This window comes from Tursiops truncatus, chromosome 13 (genome assembly GCF_011762595.2).
Source record: "Tursiops truncatus isolate mTurTru1 chromosome 13, mTurTru1.mat.Y, whole genome shotgun sequence".
Classification (NCBI taxonomy): domain Eukaryota; kingdom Metazoa; phylum Chordata; class Mammalia; order Artiodactyla; family Delphinidae; genus Tursiops; species Tursiops truncatus.
The window spans coordinates 4802187-4819475 of NC_047046.1; the positions used below are offsets into that span (position 1 = coordinate 4802187).

General features: G+C 48.0%; 1 protein-coding gene across 1 annotated transcript in view; it reads right to left on the bottom strand.

Annotated features, from left to right (window-relative positions):
• TMEM132B (transmembrane protein 132B) overlaps positions 1-17289 on the bottom strand; it is a 234445-nt gene that overhangs the window by 23541 nt on the left and 193615 nt on the right. The window contains exon 5 of the mRNA XM_073790880.1: positions 15713-15856. Coding sequence (XP_073646981.1) covers positions 15713-15856 — 144 coding nt within the window. The remainder of the gene's footprint in view (positions 1-15712; positions 15857-17289) is intronic.

Sequence of the window (17289 nt, forward strand, 5' to 3'; positions counted from 1 at the left end):
AAAAAAAACATAATTAAAGGATTGGGTTTGCCCTCTTGGTGTCTGCAACCTTGATGAGCTGAACCCCAGCTGATCTGAAGACCTGTGAGCAATAAAAAAAAGCTCGTGGTGGCATGTGACTAAGATACTGGGGCTGTTTGTTATGCAGGTGTAACTAACTGATACAGTCTATGACAATGTGTCTCAAATAGTGTTTGAAGCACAACCCACATTAGAAAATACAGCTTACAGTAGGACCAATACACAAAAAGTATACATAAAGGCAAAAGCCAAAGTTTCATGAAAAAATACTTAACCTCATTACTTGCCAGTCACTCTGAATTTTCTCTTCTGTTTTATCCCATCCCATTCATTCCACTCCACTCCACTCTGTGCCATTCCATTCCAGTCCATTCTATTCCCTCACTTTTTACAAAATGCTGGTGAGATCCCATAAAAACTGGCCCTTAATCCGAAAAAAATCCTGCACTGGAGCACTGTGGGAAAGTTATCCTTTACCCATTTTACAGATGAGGAGATTAATGCTCATTTAGGTCACCTAGCCAGTAACGGAGGGCCAGTGTCCCAAGCGGTGTATTCTGACCCAACACTGTCCTTTTCTATTGGTCAAATAGCTGCTGCGGTAACCGCTGATCCCCTCTCTATATTCAGTTCATTCTTAGTTTTCACTTAAAAGTATTCTTAAAATGAGGGGCCTGGCTTATCCTCTGCTTGATAAAAATCAGAGACAAAATCAAGTCAGCCAAGTTCCAGTTGCAGTTCAGAGAGGTAGACGGCTGAAAAGAGCACTTCTCTTGCTCTTACCAAACTGCAAACTAAAAGCTTTTCTTAAACCCATCGGAGAACTGCTGATGCAGGGCTACAGACTAACCTGGAATCTGGAGACAGACACATGCCCACAGGGAGGAAGAGAAATCGAGCATTTGCTTCCCCAGGGTGGACCCTGCTGGATGTCACATAAGCTAGAAAAGAAAGAATCCAAGGGAAAAACTGTACTGACTTGCTAACGGCCCCGCAGGGGCTGGTGTGAGTGTGAAGCTTTAGAGCCTGTAAACAACGGAGCTTGTAACCCCCGGGCTTGCTGTACGAATCCCATCGGGCCCTCAAGGGAAGAGCTAGCAGCATCCCCGGGACAGCTGGCTCAGGAGGGGGACAGCAGCCACTGCGGAAACTCTACACAGTTCCATATCCTCTGTCTCCCCTATGGGGCAAAAGTCTCAGTCTTTAGGCAGAAGTGTAATAAAAACTACCATTTAGGGCACTAGGGGGATTCCGTTGTATCTAAAGTAACCAGTTTGAGTTAAATTTAAGCTGTTTTGTTAAAAAGAGGCCTGCCTGACTCTAGCAAACAGCTATGTGCTCCTGGTGACTAAGTTCCCTCATTAAAGTTTGTACAATAAGATTTATACAATAAGAAGCTCTAGGACATAACTGCTCTCCTGTCCCCAGTGGGTCCCCAGACTATGCTTTCGCTGGTCAGAGGCATCCCCCTCTCTGAGTCATAACTGTCTACCCCTTCCCTTCGATAAGTAAACATACCACCTCCATCATCTTTTTTTTCCCCTAGAACATTACTGAAGTGTGCTGAATAATACCGTGTGATTCTGAGCAGGTAATTTAACCTGAGTTTCTGCTCCTTCGTCGGTAATGTCAATTGGCCTTCAGCTGACACAAATACAGCATTTGCCTATAACATACCTCTTTCTTTTCTCAATGTCCCATGCAAACAGCAGTTGGGTTCTAAAGTTAACTGAAGCAAAATTGCACCCAACCAGTATTATACAAGAAAATCCCTATTTTCATTCACCAGGCACACTGGTGATTTTTAATACATTGATTTTTAATACAAAGAATATGTAGGAACATGTATGCGTAAGATATATAGATAGATAGATAGAGATATAGATAGATAAAACATATATATATATAAAACTGTAGGTAGCACGCAATTGTACAGATGGGTGGTATATGCAAATTACTCAATTATTTCTCTCTGCTCAGAACCCTCGAGCAATTTATAGTGTGTTGGCTCTCCCTGTGTGCTTTCTCACCTACACCTTCTGTAAAAGTATCTTCCAGTTCTTCTAACATTTCATTAGTCAAGGGTTTCTTGGAGGCCTCAGTTCAGTCTTTAATGTCTTCCTGAAGGCAAGAGGTCATTGACACCATCACCACTCACTTGCTTGGCCACCAGAAGAAGGCATCACACACCTCTGGAAGATGCGGAGACTCTTCCCGTTGTGCTCAAGTGCCCCCCACCAGTTGTGCCAACATACACTGACGAATACTTTACCAGGCAGAGGAACAGAGATAACCAGATTAAAAGATGCACAGTTTCTACCCATATATGTGTATATGTATGCATGTAAGTGTAAGGACACCGCGTTATTTGGGGCCAAATGCATATAGTTGAATTCTCAAGAGTTAAACTATTCATGTGGTACAGCTCCAAGCCCTTTGGGCCCCTCATACAATCATGGACACAAAGCCAAACATTAGAACTGAAACCAAGTGGCAGTGATTGGGTCTACTGACAATGGTGCATGTTGCTTACACAGTCTATAGACTATCATAAAACATGGATATGCAAAGTCAAGCAATTCTCATGAAGATTTCTAGGAGGTAAGTCCATGGATCTTGGCTCGAGGAACCTTCTATCCACCTTTGTACCTTCATAGACTCTGACTTAATATAGTAATGCTTACTTCTCTGCCCCTCCTAGATGATAAGGCAAGCCTTTAAGGACAAGCATGTTGCCTTATTTAATTTTCTGCAGCTCAGGCTCGTGGCACAAGGCCTGGTACCTTGTAGACATACGGGAACTACGCAGAATCAGTGAGAGAGGAAGTGCTCTGCTCAGGATCGTACAACCAGGAACGGGAAGGTCTTGTGAGCCCCTCCCGCCTCACCCATCCATCGTGCCCATCGCTACACTGAAAGCTCCACTCTAAGGAGATTCCTTAATTCACTGTCAAGTTCTGATCATGAGGCTTTGCTCTCAGGCTCCTTTATTCTTATCAATTCTTTCTTCATGCAGATCAGTCTCACCTCCCTAGTTGGACCATGGCTGGGATGTTATTTCTTCCTCTCTCCGAAGCAGTGTGCCCAGCACCCAGCCCGGAACTGACTGATCGTCCAGGCCTCCCAGCAAAGGCAGATCTCGGGGCCAGCGTGGGCAGAATGGAGACCACTGCGCTTCGTCCCTTCCTAGCTCATCCAAAACACATGCCTTCCTTAGAGAATCTTAAAGTCTTGGTGCTAAAAAGACCTCAGAGAATGCAACTCTTGCGCAGCCCAGCGAGGACGAGGATCCACGTCAGAGGCACAGAGAGGTCACAGAGAGTCTGGGGTTAACACTCAGCGATGATACATGCTGGGCTCCCGGCAGGGCTTTGAGGACATAAAGCAAACCCAAGTGTCTCTGCCCTCGAGGAGGTCTTTGTGGAAGAGACAGACTCCTGGGCAAAATACTGTCAAAAACAGTGACTGGGGGCTTCCCTGGTGGCACAGTGGTTGAGCGTCCGCCTGCTGATGCAGGGGGCACGGGTTCGTGCCCCGGTCTGGGAAGATTCCACATACCGCGGAGCGGCTGGGCCCGTGAGCCATGGTCGCTGAGCCTGTGCTCCGCAATGGGAGAGGCCACAACTGTGAGAGGCCCGCGTACAGTAAAAAAAAACAAAAAACAAAAAACAGTGACTGGTAGAACAGTAAGGTTTGTATGGTGTCTACAAGATGGTCGGGCCTCATTGGCTGCCTCCAGCCCACCAAACTTCAACTCACCTTCGTCCGAGATGCTCAGGACAGCCCTCCACAACAGACCCACGGACAGCCGCTCCCACCCAGCCTCGTCTCCGCGCTCATCGGCAAGCATCACGGGTCAGCTCCTGCATTCTGCTTGTTGGGTCACCTCCACGATAAACCCCCAATCAAATCACGTTCAACAAGGTGTGATTGTGCCCTGACAGGCGAGTACCTCCAAAATCGTGCCCCTTATGAAAACCACGCCAGCAAATGAGGCCCAAGATGATGGTTTGTTGTAAAGTTTAGCATACGCTTATCTGGGAAATGTGTTCATTTTAGCTTTTTACCCCTCAACATTGGGAGAGTTTCAAAGCACCACGAACGCTTTTGAATTTAGGAAAAGATCCAAGCACTTCCTAGTCATCAAACGGTGGCCCCGGAGGGATTAAGAGCTGTTCATCTGGTGAGAGCCCAGCATATCGCGCTGCCCAGCCTCCTGCACTAGCTCTGACTGCAGACACTGAACCTGGTGGACAGAAGTGCTGGGAACGAGGCTCCATCGGCACAGGAGTCACAAGCTTAGGTGTCCGGGGTTTAAGCATCAATTAGTCACATTAAAAAAAGGCATTGTGGCAGGATGAGCATATTCTAGGGGAATGAGGGTCTGCAGGGTTTGTGTTTTCCAAACTTATCTTGAAAGTACTTCTGAAAATTTCCCTAAGAAAAGAAACTTTTCTATCAAAGAATGCTGTGAACTGAGACCTCAAGGTATAAACACCGGCAGCTGAGAGTTTTTTAATCTCTGAGGCTCCAGGGGAAGGGAAAAAGAAAAATGCCAACGATGACCTCACCAATTTCTCCAAAATCAGAATGTAGAAAAGAGGGGGGTTGAAAGGCGCAAGCGAAGATCTGGCAGAGATGAGACTGGCTCAGCCCTGCCAAGAGAAGCCTGGGCGTCCAGACTCACACTCTCGGAGATTTCCAGAGAGACCAGCAAATCATACCCCAGCCAGGCTGAGCCAGTCACAGAGGAAGGGGGGAAGCGCAGCAATGCCTCAGCAGCACAGAAGTCCCTGGAATTCACCCCCTTGATCAACTTGGAGTCCTTGCCAGTGTGACGTGGGCTAATTAAAATCCTGGATATAAAAATTCCAGTCTGAACAGCTTGAGAAGTAGCCCCCATGGTGAAATTACAGCTGTTCTTACACTATGTGACTCTGCCTTGTGAAAACCTCTACCTATGTTAGCAATGAATTAAAATAATTGCATCTAATACATTAGTCTAATCCATTTCACTTAATACAACTAACTTATCTAATATATTTGTAATAGATTTCAGTTTACCCGTATAACTCACCCAGATTGTTTTCAGCACAATTGGCTAGGGATGGTGGAACTTCCAGGGATTGACTCAACATATGGGGAGGGGGAAGGGTAAGCTGTGACAAAGTGAGAGAGTGGCATGGACATATATACACTACCAAACGTAAGGTAGATAGCTAGTGGGAAGCAGCCGCATAGCACAGGGAGATCAGCTCCGTGCTTTGTGACCGCCTGGAGGGGTGGGATAGGGAGGGTGGGAGGGAGGGAGATGCAAGAGGGAAGAGATATGGGAACATATGTATATGTATAACTGATTCACTTTGTTATAAAGCAGAAACTAACACACCACTGTAAAGCAATTATACTCCAATAAAGATGTTTAAAAAAATAAAATTAAATTAAAATTACAATTAAAAAAACAAACAAAAAAAACAATCAAATCCCTCCTGGCCCAGGGAGGTGACATAAATGGGGAAGGTGGGTCTGCTGTGAAGGTCAGGGAACTTGGGGATGGTGAAAAACTTGAGGGAGCACCCCAAACCCTACCCAAAGGGGACAGCAGCTACTACCTTGAGCCCACCGCTGCCACTGCCCTGAGCCCACAGCTACCACATGGGCTGTGTTCAGAGACCTCTGGACTTCGCGAGAGAAACGGAATTCCAGAGCTCTGGTGAAATCTACTAATGTTTGAATGTTGGCATCTAAGTATATACATTTTCAAAGTACTTTGCTCTGTCTGGGGGCACGTCTCGGGGTCTGGATTTGCCTCAAGGCCTATCATTTTATGACCTTTGGCCTAAGGACATCCTGATACGGATGACAGGATGCAGAGCAATGGCACAGAAATGTTGTTTTGGTTTTTTTCTCCCTCCAATATATCAAACTTTGAGGTCCACATCACGGCCTCATTAGCATCATGCTCTTCAATGCTTAACAAAACTTTTGCTAGTTCCCCACAGACTTTACCAGCAATAGGAAATATGTTCGTCTCACTTGCCAATGCAAATCACTTCTTAGCTGCTGCTCAAGGGACCTCTGCTGGAGAAGGAATCTGGGCTGTCGAAGGAAGGAGTGCTGGGATTGATTAATGATGTCTGGATTGGCACATGACAGGAAGTGGGGTCTTATCACAAGTTTTGTTTTTTCTATATTATTTATATCCTATTTATGAAACCAAAATGCTTTGGCCCAATATCCTTAACCAAAGTCCCTTCTGTCCCAACCCAGGCCACGGTGCAAGCACTGGTATCAGAACTGGAAAATCCTTCAAGATCCTCGGTATCAGTCTTTCACTGAAAGGGGCTGTCAAGAAAGGCACATGGAAATCCACCGTCCCTATGAGTGGGCTTCAGACACACAAACAGTCTCAGCATACGGCCACCGACTGCTCTCCCTACAAACTCTGCTCACAGGAAAAGAAGTCAGAGTGTAACCCAAATATTTATTAAGTGTCAGACACAAAGGATGTCAGGAAGCTGTGGATAAATTCATCTCTCTGAAAGTATTCCCTGGGGAGTGACACGATTGAAACCCTTGATGATGGAAACTACTCTGTTGTCCAGAGCATTAAAAGATGACTATAGGGCTTCCCTGGTGGCGCAATGGTTGGGAGTCCGCCTGCCGATGCAGGGGACACGGGTTCGTGCCCCGGTCCGGGAAGATCCCACATGCCTAGGAGCGGCTGGGCCCGTGAGCCATGGCCGCTGAGCCTGCACGTCTGGAGCCTGTGCTCCGCAACGGGAGAGGCCACAGCAGTGAGAGGCCCGCTTACAGAAAAAAAAAAAAAAAAAAAAAGACTATATTAGGGCAATCGCTTCGGGCTGAGGCCTTTCATTTTTAAAAAAAGCCTGTTAAACTGAGCTTCAGAAGTGGTCAAAATGATCTGAAACATCTGCAGAGGGGCCCTTTAAGGAGGGTAAGGCAAGCTGCAGGGGGGAATAGGAGTGGAGAGCAGTGCTTTGAAATCTGAGACCGTCTCTTTGCATTTAAACCTGAAATGTCTCCAGGCAAGAATCCAAGAGTCGTTTAGAAGGAATACACTGCGTATATACATTGAATATAAATGATCATTGCCTGCTGGAAGCCCGTCCCTCCTGAAAATGAATTAGAAGAGATATAAGCCCATTTGTTTAGTAGGTGGCTACGTAATCCAGTCCATCCAGTCCCAGGAAAACCTTATCCCGTTGTTTCTGACTGAGACAGAATCTGTATTTCCACCTGCTGCTAAAGGCAGCATCACTTTCTCAAAGTCCATCTCAGCGTAGCGATATGTATCAATAAAGCATGAATGAGTTGCTCATGCAAGACTCCTTCATATTCCGGGGACAATGCGTGAGACTCTCCGGAGACGTCTCTCATCTACGCTCACTGAGTCTCTGCTATACGCGTGAGTCTTGGCTGAAGAAGTCAGTTCTAGCTCTTTGTGGGATTTCTTCTTACGGTCGCCAGTTCCTAACATCACTGAATGTCCCTCTAGACATCTGAACTGTTTCAGAGAGAAGAGGGCTACGTTTTTATCTTTGGAAAGTAATCTTAATCTTAGGATATGTATAAAATAAGTCAGTGTACGGATAATCCCAAAGTAGGGGGGAAAGAAGCCTACCCCTGAAATAAGCACCCTAAGTTCACGGGGCTAAGTTCCCTGTGAAATTGGGGTGCTCTCTGTAAAGCGGGGGCCGAGAGCCAAGCTTCCTGGGGTCAAACCCCAGCCCTGGCACTTAGCAACTGGGTGACCTGTATTTTGGCAACAATAATTAAATGCCCTGTGCATCACTTTTCTTAGACAGTTAACGTCTAAAGTTTATTTAAATGAGGGGGAGGGGCAATATAGGGGTGGGGGAGTGTGAGGCACAAACTACTGAGTATAAATAAGTTCAAGGCTGTATGTACAACACGGAGAATACAGCCAATATTTTGTGATAACTGTAAATGGAAAGTAACCTTTAAAAATTGTATAAATTAAAATTTTTTTTTTAAAATAAAGTGTATTGAAATGATTTGAGTGTCTTTAGGAAACTCAATGAATTTGAATACGAAGCTGATCCATTCTGCCCACCATCAAAGCTCACGGAAGGAGTTTAAATTGTGAACCAAGCCCCAAAACATCAAGGATAAATGTGCCAGGAGACAGAGGCACAGTGGCCGTAGTTGACCCTGCCTGATATTCGAAACACAGTCACAGACCTGATACTGAGCAGGACCCTGTGGGCTCCTGGGCACAAAAGCCTTTCTGTGTCCCCCGTTTCTTCATTACAGGAAATAGGCTTCATTCAGCCTCCGTGACCTTCCCTGAGTTCCAACGGGCAGGTTCAAGCAGTTGTTAGTAAGGGAAGAGATGGGATGCAGAGACAAGGGAGGAGCAGTCAGGAGACAAGAGTGCAGCCTTGGGGCAGGTCGGGGCTCCCCCTCAAGGGATACACAGAACAATATCTTTGAGCCGTTTTGCAGATACTGAAACCCCCATCAGGTGGGAGAAGTTAACTGTCGGCTGCCCACAAGCACGGAGACCCCAGACCAATAGGAACCAGAAGGTTGATGATGCCGACTCCCGGATACCTCCCCACCAACCAATCAGAAGAAGGTCCACGAGCTGACCACGCCCTCTTTGAGCCATTGCTATAAAACTCCTCACTACCCCCCTCCAGGTCAGGACACACAGTTGTGAGGGCATTAGCCCGCTGTGGCCCCCTTTGCCTGGCAAAGCAATGAAGCTATTCTTTTCTGGTGCGCCCAAAACTCTGCCTCCGAGATTTAATTCGGTGTCGGCCCAAGACCTCAGTAACACCATCTCCCCAATGCGGCTCTGTTTACTGAGGGTGCGAAGCCGGGTGGCTGCAGATCTACACTGGCTAGTCCCAAGGTCTCTCCGCATGATGCCCAAACAATTCCAGAATGTTAGTTCTTCATTAGAGATGCTAAAGACAGAAAGGAACAAAAGATCTCATTAATATTGAAATCTGAACGATGCTGACAGGAACAAAAGGTTGGGGATGGAGCAGTATCTATCCTCTGGCCAACAGGAAATATATGACACATCTCCCATCAGAATGGAACAATGCAAGTCCAAATTACCAGCAACAAGGAGGACAAAATTAGGCAATAACGTCCAAACTGCCTGACAACTTATTCTTAGCTGCCTGGCTCCTGGTGACGGGTGAAGGGGAGGAAATTCATGCCGAGAAACAGAAGAACGGTGTTTTCTGTAGGCATGTTTGCCAAGCCTTGCCAAAAAAGAAAGAAATGGGCTTAAACCACTTTTGGATTTTTCTCCATCTCCTTCTAATGACATTAGGACCCATCTGAGGGTTTCTCCGGAAGCCCGTTGGAGCCCACAGCAGACAAGAGCCCTTTGGAGATAAGTCAGTGCAGAGAGACTGTCCTGAACCTATTTCATCAGCACTGCGGGATCCCCACAAGGTCCTCAATCCCACCCCCCAGGTGCCTGGGCCTCACCTTCCATTAGGTTGATCTCCTCCTCAGTGCAGGACACGTGGAAGATGAGAACCACAGCCCCCGGGCAAAATGCGTCTGCGCATCTCTTTCAACTGGATGACTTCCCAACAATCAAAAGTCTTACATCAAATGTGGACTTTCAGAAACACCTGTCTTTAATTCTGTCTTTGAGAGAGGAAATAGAAAGGGACTGTGTGTCCACTTTTCGGTACCATGAATTCGCACATGCAGTGGACTAATGCTTACTCACCACTCACTGAGCCCAGACACTTAAACCTCTCCCGCCTCAGTTTCCTGGGCTGTCAAATGGGCATAAGAGTGGTACCTACTCTGTCGGGGTGCTGGGCGGGTCGGAGGCTGCAATGTGTAAAGAACCAGTGGACCAGAGTCTGGCGTGGTGTCACCGTGGGCTGTGGCTGTTCTCGCTGCTCCTTCTAACAGACCCTTCGGGGCAGGAAGACAAGTGAGACACGGACCTGCCCTCAAGGGGCAAACCTGCCACCTGTACAGGGACACACGACATGCTGAGTCCCTAATACGTGCACCTACACAGGGCACAGAAGCACAGAGGTGAGGACCCCGGTGTGGGAGGCGGGATGCAGAACGGCAGGAAGGAGGCGGCTGCACAGATCCCAGGGGCACCTGAGCCAGAGTCCAGAGGACACAGCTGGGGCGTGTCCAGATGCAGGGAGTCGGGGAGGGATGCTGGGCCCAGGAAGTAGCACGGGCCCAGGAAAAAGATGTGAAAACCACACAGAAGAAGGCAGAAATCAGAGAAGGAGAGAAATCGAGTCCAGATGTGCCTCTGGATCTAACTCCGTCTACAGCTGCATGAGTCCATATATTTCCCCTTTCCGGGCTTAAGACAGTTGGATTTGCGTTTCTGTCACTTGCAACCAAAGCAAAAGAAAGCTCGCCCACACAGGATTTCACCGCGGGCCTGCCAGGTCCCACTGCCCCCTCCACCTGTCCAGCCCCCTCCACCTGAATCGCGATGTCTCCGGCTCAGTGACATCAGCTCTCAGATGCCTCTCTAAGGATCATGTTCAGGACACGCCCACCTTCCACCTTATCCTCTCTGTGAATCCAACTACTTAAGGAAAATCGGGTCACACGGCCTTTTGCAGGGGCTACGTGATGACCCAGGAAATGCAGCTGCTCTCTCGAAGCTTCCTGCATCCTCCAGCGGTGACATTGGGCTCTATTTAGTGACCCCACACAAGCGGCAGAAACCTCTGTGTTTTTTTTCCGACAGCACATCTGCTGCCTACCCTTGCCCTTCACAGACGAAGTTTGGAAATAAAGACCTTCCCTGGGGCAGAGAAGGCTTTAAAATGTTAATACCCTTTTAGGAGGCCTTTAGCATCTCATTATTTCAAGACCGGCTGATACCAGAAGGCTGGAAACTTAATTATTGCAGCCAAAAGTTGGAGGGTGCCCTCTTCAAGACAGCATGAGTTTACACTGATTTCTCTCCAAGCGTGAATGAGTTCATCCCCTGCTGGTGACGTATGCCGGGGCTTCTGTGGTTCTGGAGACTGCAACTCACTGACCAACAGTACCATTACCAACACATTAAAAACAGAAGGCCGTCACTTGGTCGGCAAGATAGACACTGAAAGATTAAATCACAATTACAACACGGAGATTGCATTTTTCTTCCTCCCTCTGAAGACCTTGAAAGACACTTAGCAAAGAACCACAAATGTGCTGTTGCTGGCAGCATAAAGACCCTCAAAGCTGTCTAGATCTTAATCCCCCAAACCTCTAATATGTCACCTTACACGGTAGGTGGAACTGTGACCCCAGAATGATATGTCCAAGCTCTAGCCCCGGGAAGCTGTGAATGTGGCCTTATTTGGAAACAGGGTCTTTGCAGATATAATTAACTTAAGGATAGTGAGATGAGATCACTGTGAATCAGGGTGGCCCCTAAATCCAATGACGAACGCCCTTATAGGAGAATAAGGCCACACGGAGACAGAAGAGAAGTGAAGACAGGGGCAGAGACGGGAGGGATGCGGCCACAAGCCGGTGACACCTGGGGCCCCCAGAGGCTGGAAGAGTCAGGGAAGGATCCTCCCCTAGAGCTTCTGGAGGGGGTGTGGCCCTGCCAACACCTTGATTTCAGACTTCAGGCCTCCAGAACTGGGAGAGAACAGGTTTATGTTTTAAGCCACTGAGTTTCTGGGAACTGATACGGCAGCTCTAGGAAACTAATACATGTGGCAAAGGGACTCTGCACATGTATTTGAGATAAGGACCTCGAGGTGAAGGGATTATCCTGGGATAGCCAGGTGGGCCTAATGTAATCACAAAGGTCCTTATTAGAGAGAGGCAGGAGGCTCAGAGCCAGAGAAACAGAGGTGATGATGGGACCAGAGGTCAGAGAGAGAGAGAGATTTGAAGATGCTACGATGTTGACTTTTAAGATGGAGAAAGGGGCCACAGCCCAGAAAGGCAGGCAGCCTCTAGAAGCTGGAAGAGGCAAACAGATTCTCTGCTAGAGCTTCCAGAAGCAACGCAGCCCTGCCAACCAAACCATTTTAGGGTCCTGACCTCCAGTACCATCAGATAATAAATGTGCATTGTTTTAAGCTACTAAATTCACGTTCATTTGTTACAGCAGCAAGAGGAAACTGACACACGTGCCTTCCAGGTCATGCGGGTGGAAACAAAATTCCTTTGCAAATTCAGAAAACTTTATTTATCAACTGACTCCCTGATGGGAAAGCCATAGGAATGACACTTTACTACTAGCTCATAAAGGTGCTCCCCCACGGAGTCAGGATTTGAACAGCCATCAGCTGTTTGGAAGCCTACCCCCGCCCCCCAAACTCACTCCCTCTGCATTCTTTTTCTTTATGTTGAGCTAGAGTGGTTCCCTTTTGACTTCCACTCTTGAAATCTAAAAAGCACAAATCTACCCCATATTCCGAAGGATGGCCCTTGAAAGACTTCAGAAGAGCTGTCGTGTTTCTCTCTTCACCTCTCCCTGGGCCTTTTCTTCTCACCACCAGGCTCAACACTCACACTTCCTTCAATCATTTCTCCTGTGATTTGATTTCAAGGGCCCTCAGCCCCTCAGACACTCTGACAGAATACGATCCAATTTCCAGCTTCCACTTATGCCTAGAAAGACACAGGATTCTCCATCAGAGGGACGAGTGACATGTATCATCTTTGACTTATAGAGACCAGGGGACAAGAAATAGCTCCCTTTCCTCTGAAACCTACTATCAAAAAACCAGCTGCACAAGTGTGACGAGAAATCACAGACGTCCCTCCACCTCCACGCGGGAGGCAAGAGGAAAGGGTGGAGACTGCGGTGACCTGGGTGCACCGGCCTTACGCACAGGGGCGTCCTCTGCTCACTTCCGGGTTGAGGGTCACAGGAAGCAGTGTGGGCCCAGGGCTACTCAACTTTGTGAATTTCATAAGAGGCTAGAAATCCAGATTTCTATGTGATTTGCCAATTTTTACAGGATGGCAGCAAATTAAATACACACACACACACTCCTCTGAACCAGATGCAGCCTGCAGCCTGCCCACCTGTGACCTCTGTTCTGGGGTCACGCACCCATTAATGCCAACAAAAATCATATCAGCCTGTGGCAGCCGCTTCAGACAGGTGGTTCCACAGGGAATTAGAGCCATGATCTTGGAATAACTTTTAATGGAGTATAAGCTGTAAAAATATGGAATCGCCATGCTGTACACCTGAAACTAATACAATAGTGTAAATCCACGATACTTCAATTAAAAAACACAGCTGCTTCATCAGATCTCACTGTGAACAAAACGGCCAAGGTTTCTTGCACACACACACATGCAATTAATATGCATCTTCTATGTATGTTTTCTTTTAACACAGAAGTACTTGTCCACTTAAAATGTGACACAGATCGCTTCCAATCTCGCCAAGGTTCCAGCCCTTCACAATCCTTCATGTCCTCAGATTTACTCCCCCTGATGTCATACGGTCCCAAGTCGAAGAAGCCGATTTGTGTATCACTACAATTAACACCGTCCTGAATTTATACCTCGTCCCTTACCTAAGTCACAATCCCAACGCTCAGAATTGCCATCGCATGACGATCTTTGGTGAAACCTGCCAGACCCTCCCTGGGGAATCACACAGCGTTTCCTGCACCGTGAGGAAGTGACCGGCTGACAAATCCACAGACCAAGGGGGTCTCTCCCTGGGGTGCTAATGAGCACCCACGTGTTTAGGTGCCCCTGGGGTGACGCCCAGGCCAGCGGACAGCTCTGAGGACGGCGCTGTACATCTTAGCGTTACGACAAAATTTATGACAAATATCGACACGAAAGCTGCAACAAACGCATCACAGCCATGTAGTGAATCCCCCTCAACTGACCCAGGCGCCAGGATCTGCAGCGGAGCCGGGGCTCCCCTAGAACGTCTGCCGCAGCTCTGCGCTTGGGGATCTGCACGCTCTCGTTTGCTAAGATCAGGCCGCAGTTCGCTACAAGACAGCCCCATCTTCATGAGGCCACGAAAGCGACCGCTGAGCCAGAAACTACGCCTTCCAAAGCAATTTCTCTCTCGGGCTCAGGGGGGGATGCTTTTAGTATATTTCCGCGAAGGGGAGACAGCCAAGTACACGGCAACGATGGGATCCATGAACTTGGGCTTGCCTCTGTAGGGTAGAGCTCTCCAGGGCAGGACAGTGGAGGTCCCGCCCTGGGGGCTCCACACCAGGCTCTCGGGAGGGAACAAGGCTGAGGGGTCTACAGAGCTGAGCCATCTGTTTGAGCCCCGGGTGGCATAACCACACAGATGCCACCTCCATGTGCCATCCCAATGTCTCCCTCCTGGAATGACGGGGGATGGTAAGTAACAGGCATTTTCAAAGGCAACCAAGGGCAGTGAATCAATATTTTTCATTCTGTGCAGATGAGTTTGTATGACTTGGCTCAGATCTTTCTAGACTCAGAATATCGAAGGTTTTAGATTTGTTTAATCAAACCTGCCCACAGAGTCCGAGGCCTGCCAGGAGCTCCAGGGCAAGGCTGTGTGTCCTTTGAAGCCAGTCCACCTTCCGTCTCGAGGGGAGAATTAACATTCCACCCAGAAAGCAGGCGATACCAAATCGGGGCTTCCTAAGGATTAATTGTGTTTGTAATTAGGCCTCACAGACACATCAATTCTTCCTTATCAAAACCATCTCCGGCTTAAGGCACAGCCTCCTGCAGGTCCAAGTAAGAAAGAAGGAATTCCTTCCAGATCTTCTCCGCCACAGGGAAAACCCTGCAGAATTTTCTGTCCACCACAGAGTTCTTCAGACGGGGACCAAGTTTCACTTCACCTCTGAACAGGAGCCCGCAGAGCAGAAAGAAGGAAGAACTCAGCGGTGCTGTGTTTTCCTAAACTGAACGAAGACATAGGACCTGGGAGCTCTCTTCGCAGCTTAGAGGAGGAAGGATCATTCTGAAGATGGAAGTCCTTTCTCTCGGGGTCTCTGCTGCAAGAGGGAACTGCCAATCAGGGCGCCAAGAAAAAACGGGAAACTCTAAATTCAGTGACTCAAACAGACCCCTGCACAGACATGGAAAAACATCGTGGGCCGGTTCCTGGCTGAATGTGGAGTCCTAGATCCAGCTAATTAGGATGCAGGACGCAGCAGAAATGTGCCACGGCCAGATTTCCCCAGACTGTGAGCTGTGTCCCACTGGTACCCAAGTGAAGTTAGGGGGCACATGGATGGACTTTTTAAAAAGTTAATAGTCGTTTATTTTCATGTATATTAAGAAAAAGTTAGTACATCAAGCTCATGGATTTTATTGTCTTCTACTGAGACATTTAAGATATTTAAGGTTGAAAAGTGAGGCACTTAAAGAAAATATAATGAGTAAATTATATTATTTGGCACAGGAAGTTGGCAAAAATTGTGAAGATGGCAGGTAGCTGGCTAAAATTCAGGAAATACTGTCCTATGAGCAAAAGAATGGGAAGAGAATTGTTTCCGCTCAAGATTAAGACAGGGGAAGGAAGCAGCACGGCGCGTGCAGCCTCCTCTGATTCCAGGCGAGTCCCCGCCATCACTCCCTCCGTCCTCAGCATCCTCACCCCAGTCTCAGCCCTTCGGAGCCTGGGATGCTCAGAGCAGCCCCGAGACAGAAAGGGAGGGAAAGGACCGAATGCCTGGGCATCTGGAGGTAAAGCCCGCCGTACCTTGACGACGTCTTCATCCGCAGACCTGCATTCCACAGCCTCCGACACGTCCACCACCGAACCATCCTCTTGAACGGCCACGACCTTGACGGGAACCGAAACAACCTTTCCGGTGAGAATGGCCGTGTTCAGAACCTCCGTGTCCTGTGCGGGAGAAAAGAGGGCGCGTGTCAGCCACAGGCACGCCCGTGAGCCCCGGGAGGGGTCACCAGCAGGCTACCTCCGACCTTAGTTGTTGTTCTACAATTTACAAAACTGTCTGTGCCCTACAGACACACCTCGCACACGGCGCAGGAGTTCTTTTCGATATTTGCCAAATCTTAGCTCGAGGTTCATTTGGTAAACGACGGCCTACGTTCAGGGCTTATTCACATAGTGAACACAGCCTTCGTTTTGGTTTCAAATTAGGAAAGACAGCAGCACAGAGAAGAGAAGAGAACTAGCTGCAGGTTATAAGCCTCCGCACTCCTGAGCTGACCACCAGCGCCCTCTACCCCCAAACCTCCAAGCGCCCCCTCCCCGGGATTTCCCAGCCAAGCCCAGGAAATCACAATCCCGGGCCCACAATCCCTGCGATAGCTATTGTGAAACTGACATCATGTTAATTTCTCTCCTCCTCTGACATCCTTCAAAGTTCTGTAGGTTTTATCTTCCTAATTTATCTCCCATCGGTCAAATTCTTGTCATCCCCAGGACCAATTCCTCCACGGAGGGAGAATGCCCCCCACTTGGACAACCATGACGGCCCCTAACTGGCCTCCCTGTGTCCACTCTCTTCACAGCAGCTGGAAGCTAATCTTTTTTATTTCAATATAATTCAGATGATTTCTCGCCTAGATTAAAACTCTTTGAAAACATCCTAGGGTTCTTAGAGATGAAGGCCAAACTCGCTGACCTGGAGAGACCTAACCCTCGCCCACCTCTCTAGCTCCTTCTTGCCCCTTCCTGCTGCCCCCCATCACTGTCAAGCCTCAAAGAGAGGACTTTTCTGTTCTTCCAACAGTGAATCTCATTCATGCCTTCCGCTCTTTCATATGCAGAGCTCTCTACCGAAAATACGCCTCCCTGTTCCTTCCATCCTTCAGATCTCAGCGTAAATGTCCACTTCTTTGGAGAAACAGGGCTTTTCTGCCTGTCCACAGTGTGTGTTAGCACTGCATTATTATTTCTCATAGCACCTAGTCTGTCCTGCATGGTAATAACCACAAGTGGTCACTATATACTTATTTTGTGTTTATGTTTTAATCTCTGACTGTTCCTGAGATTGTAAACTCCCCAAGGGTCAAAGCCATCATTGCTCTGACCTCCGCTGCACCCAGAGAACCCGGGACAGTATCTGGCATGGGAGAAGCAGTGCAGAAGAGAGCATGCATGGGTTCTGGGACTGGACTGTGCTTGAAACTGGCTCAGACTCTGATTCGGTGAGGATCTACAGTTACAGAAAATCTGACTCAAGTGAAATAACCCAACACGGGTTTATACGCTTCACTCATAACCAGAATTCTGGAGCTATGTGTCTGCTGGCTCTGGTTCAGTGACTCAGTGAGGGGAGGGCTACTACTTCTCTGCAGCTCTCC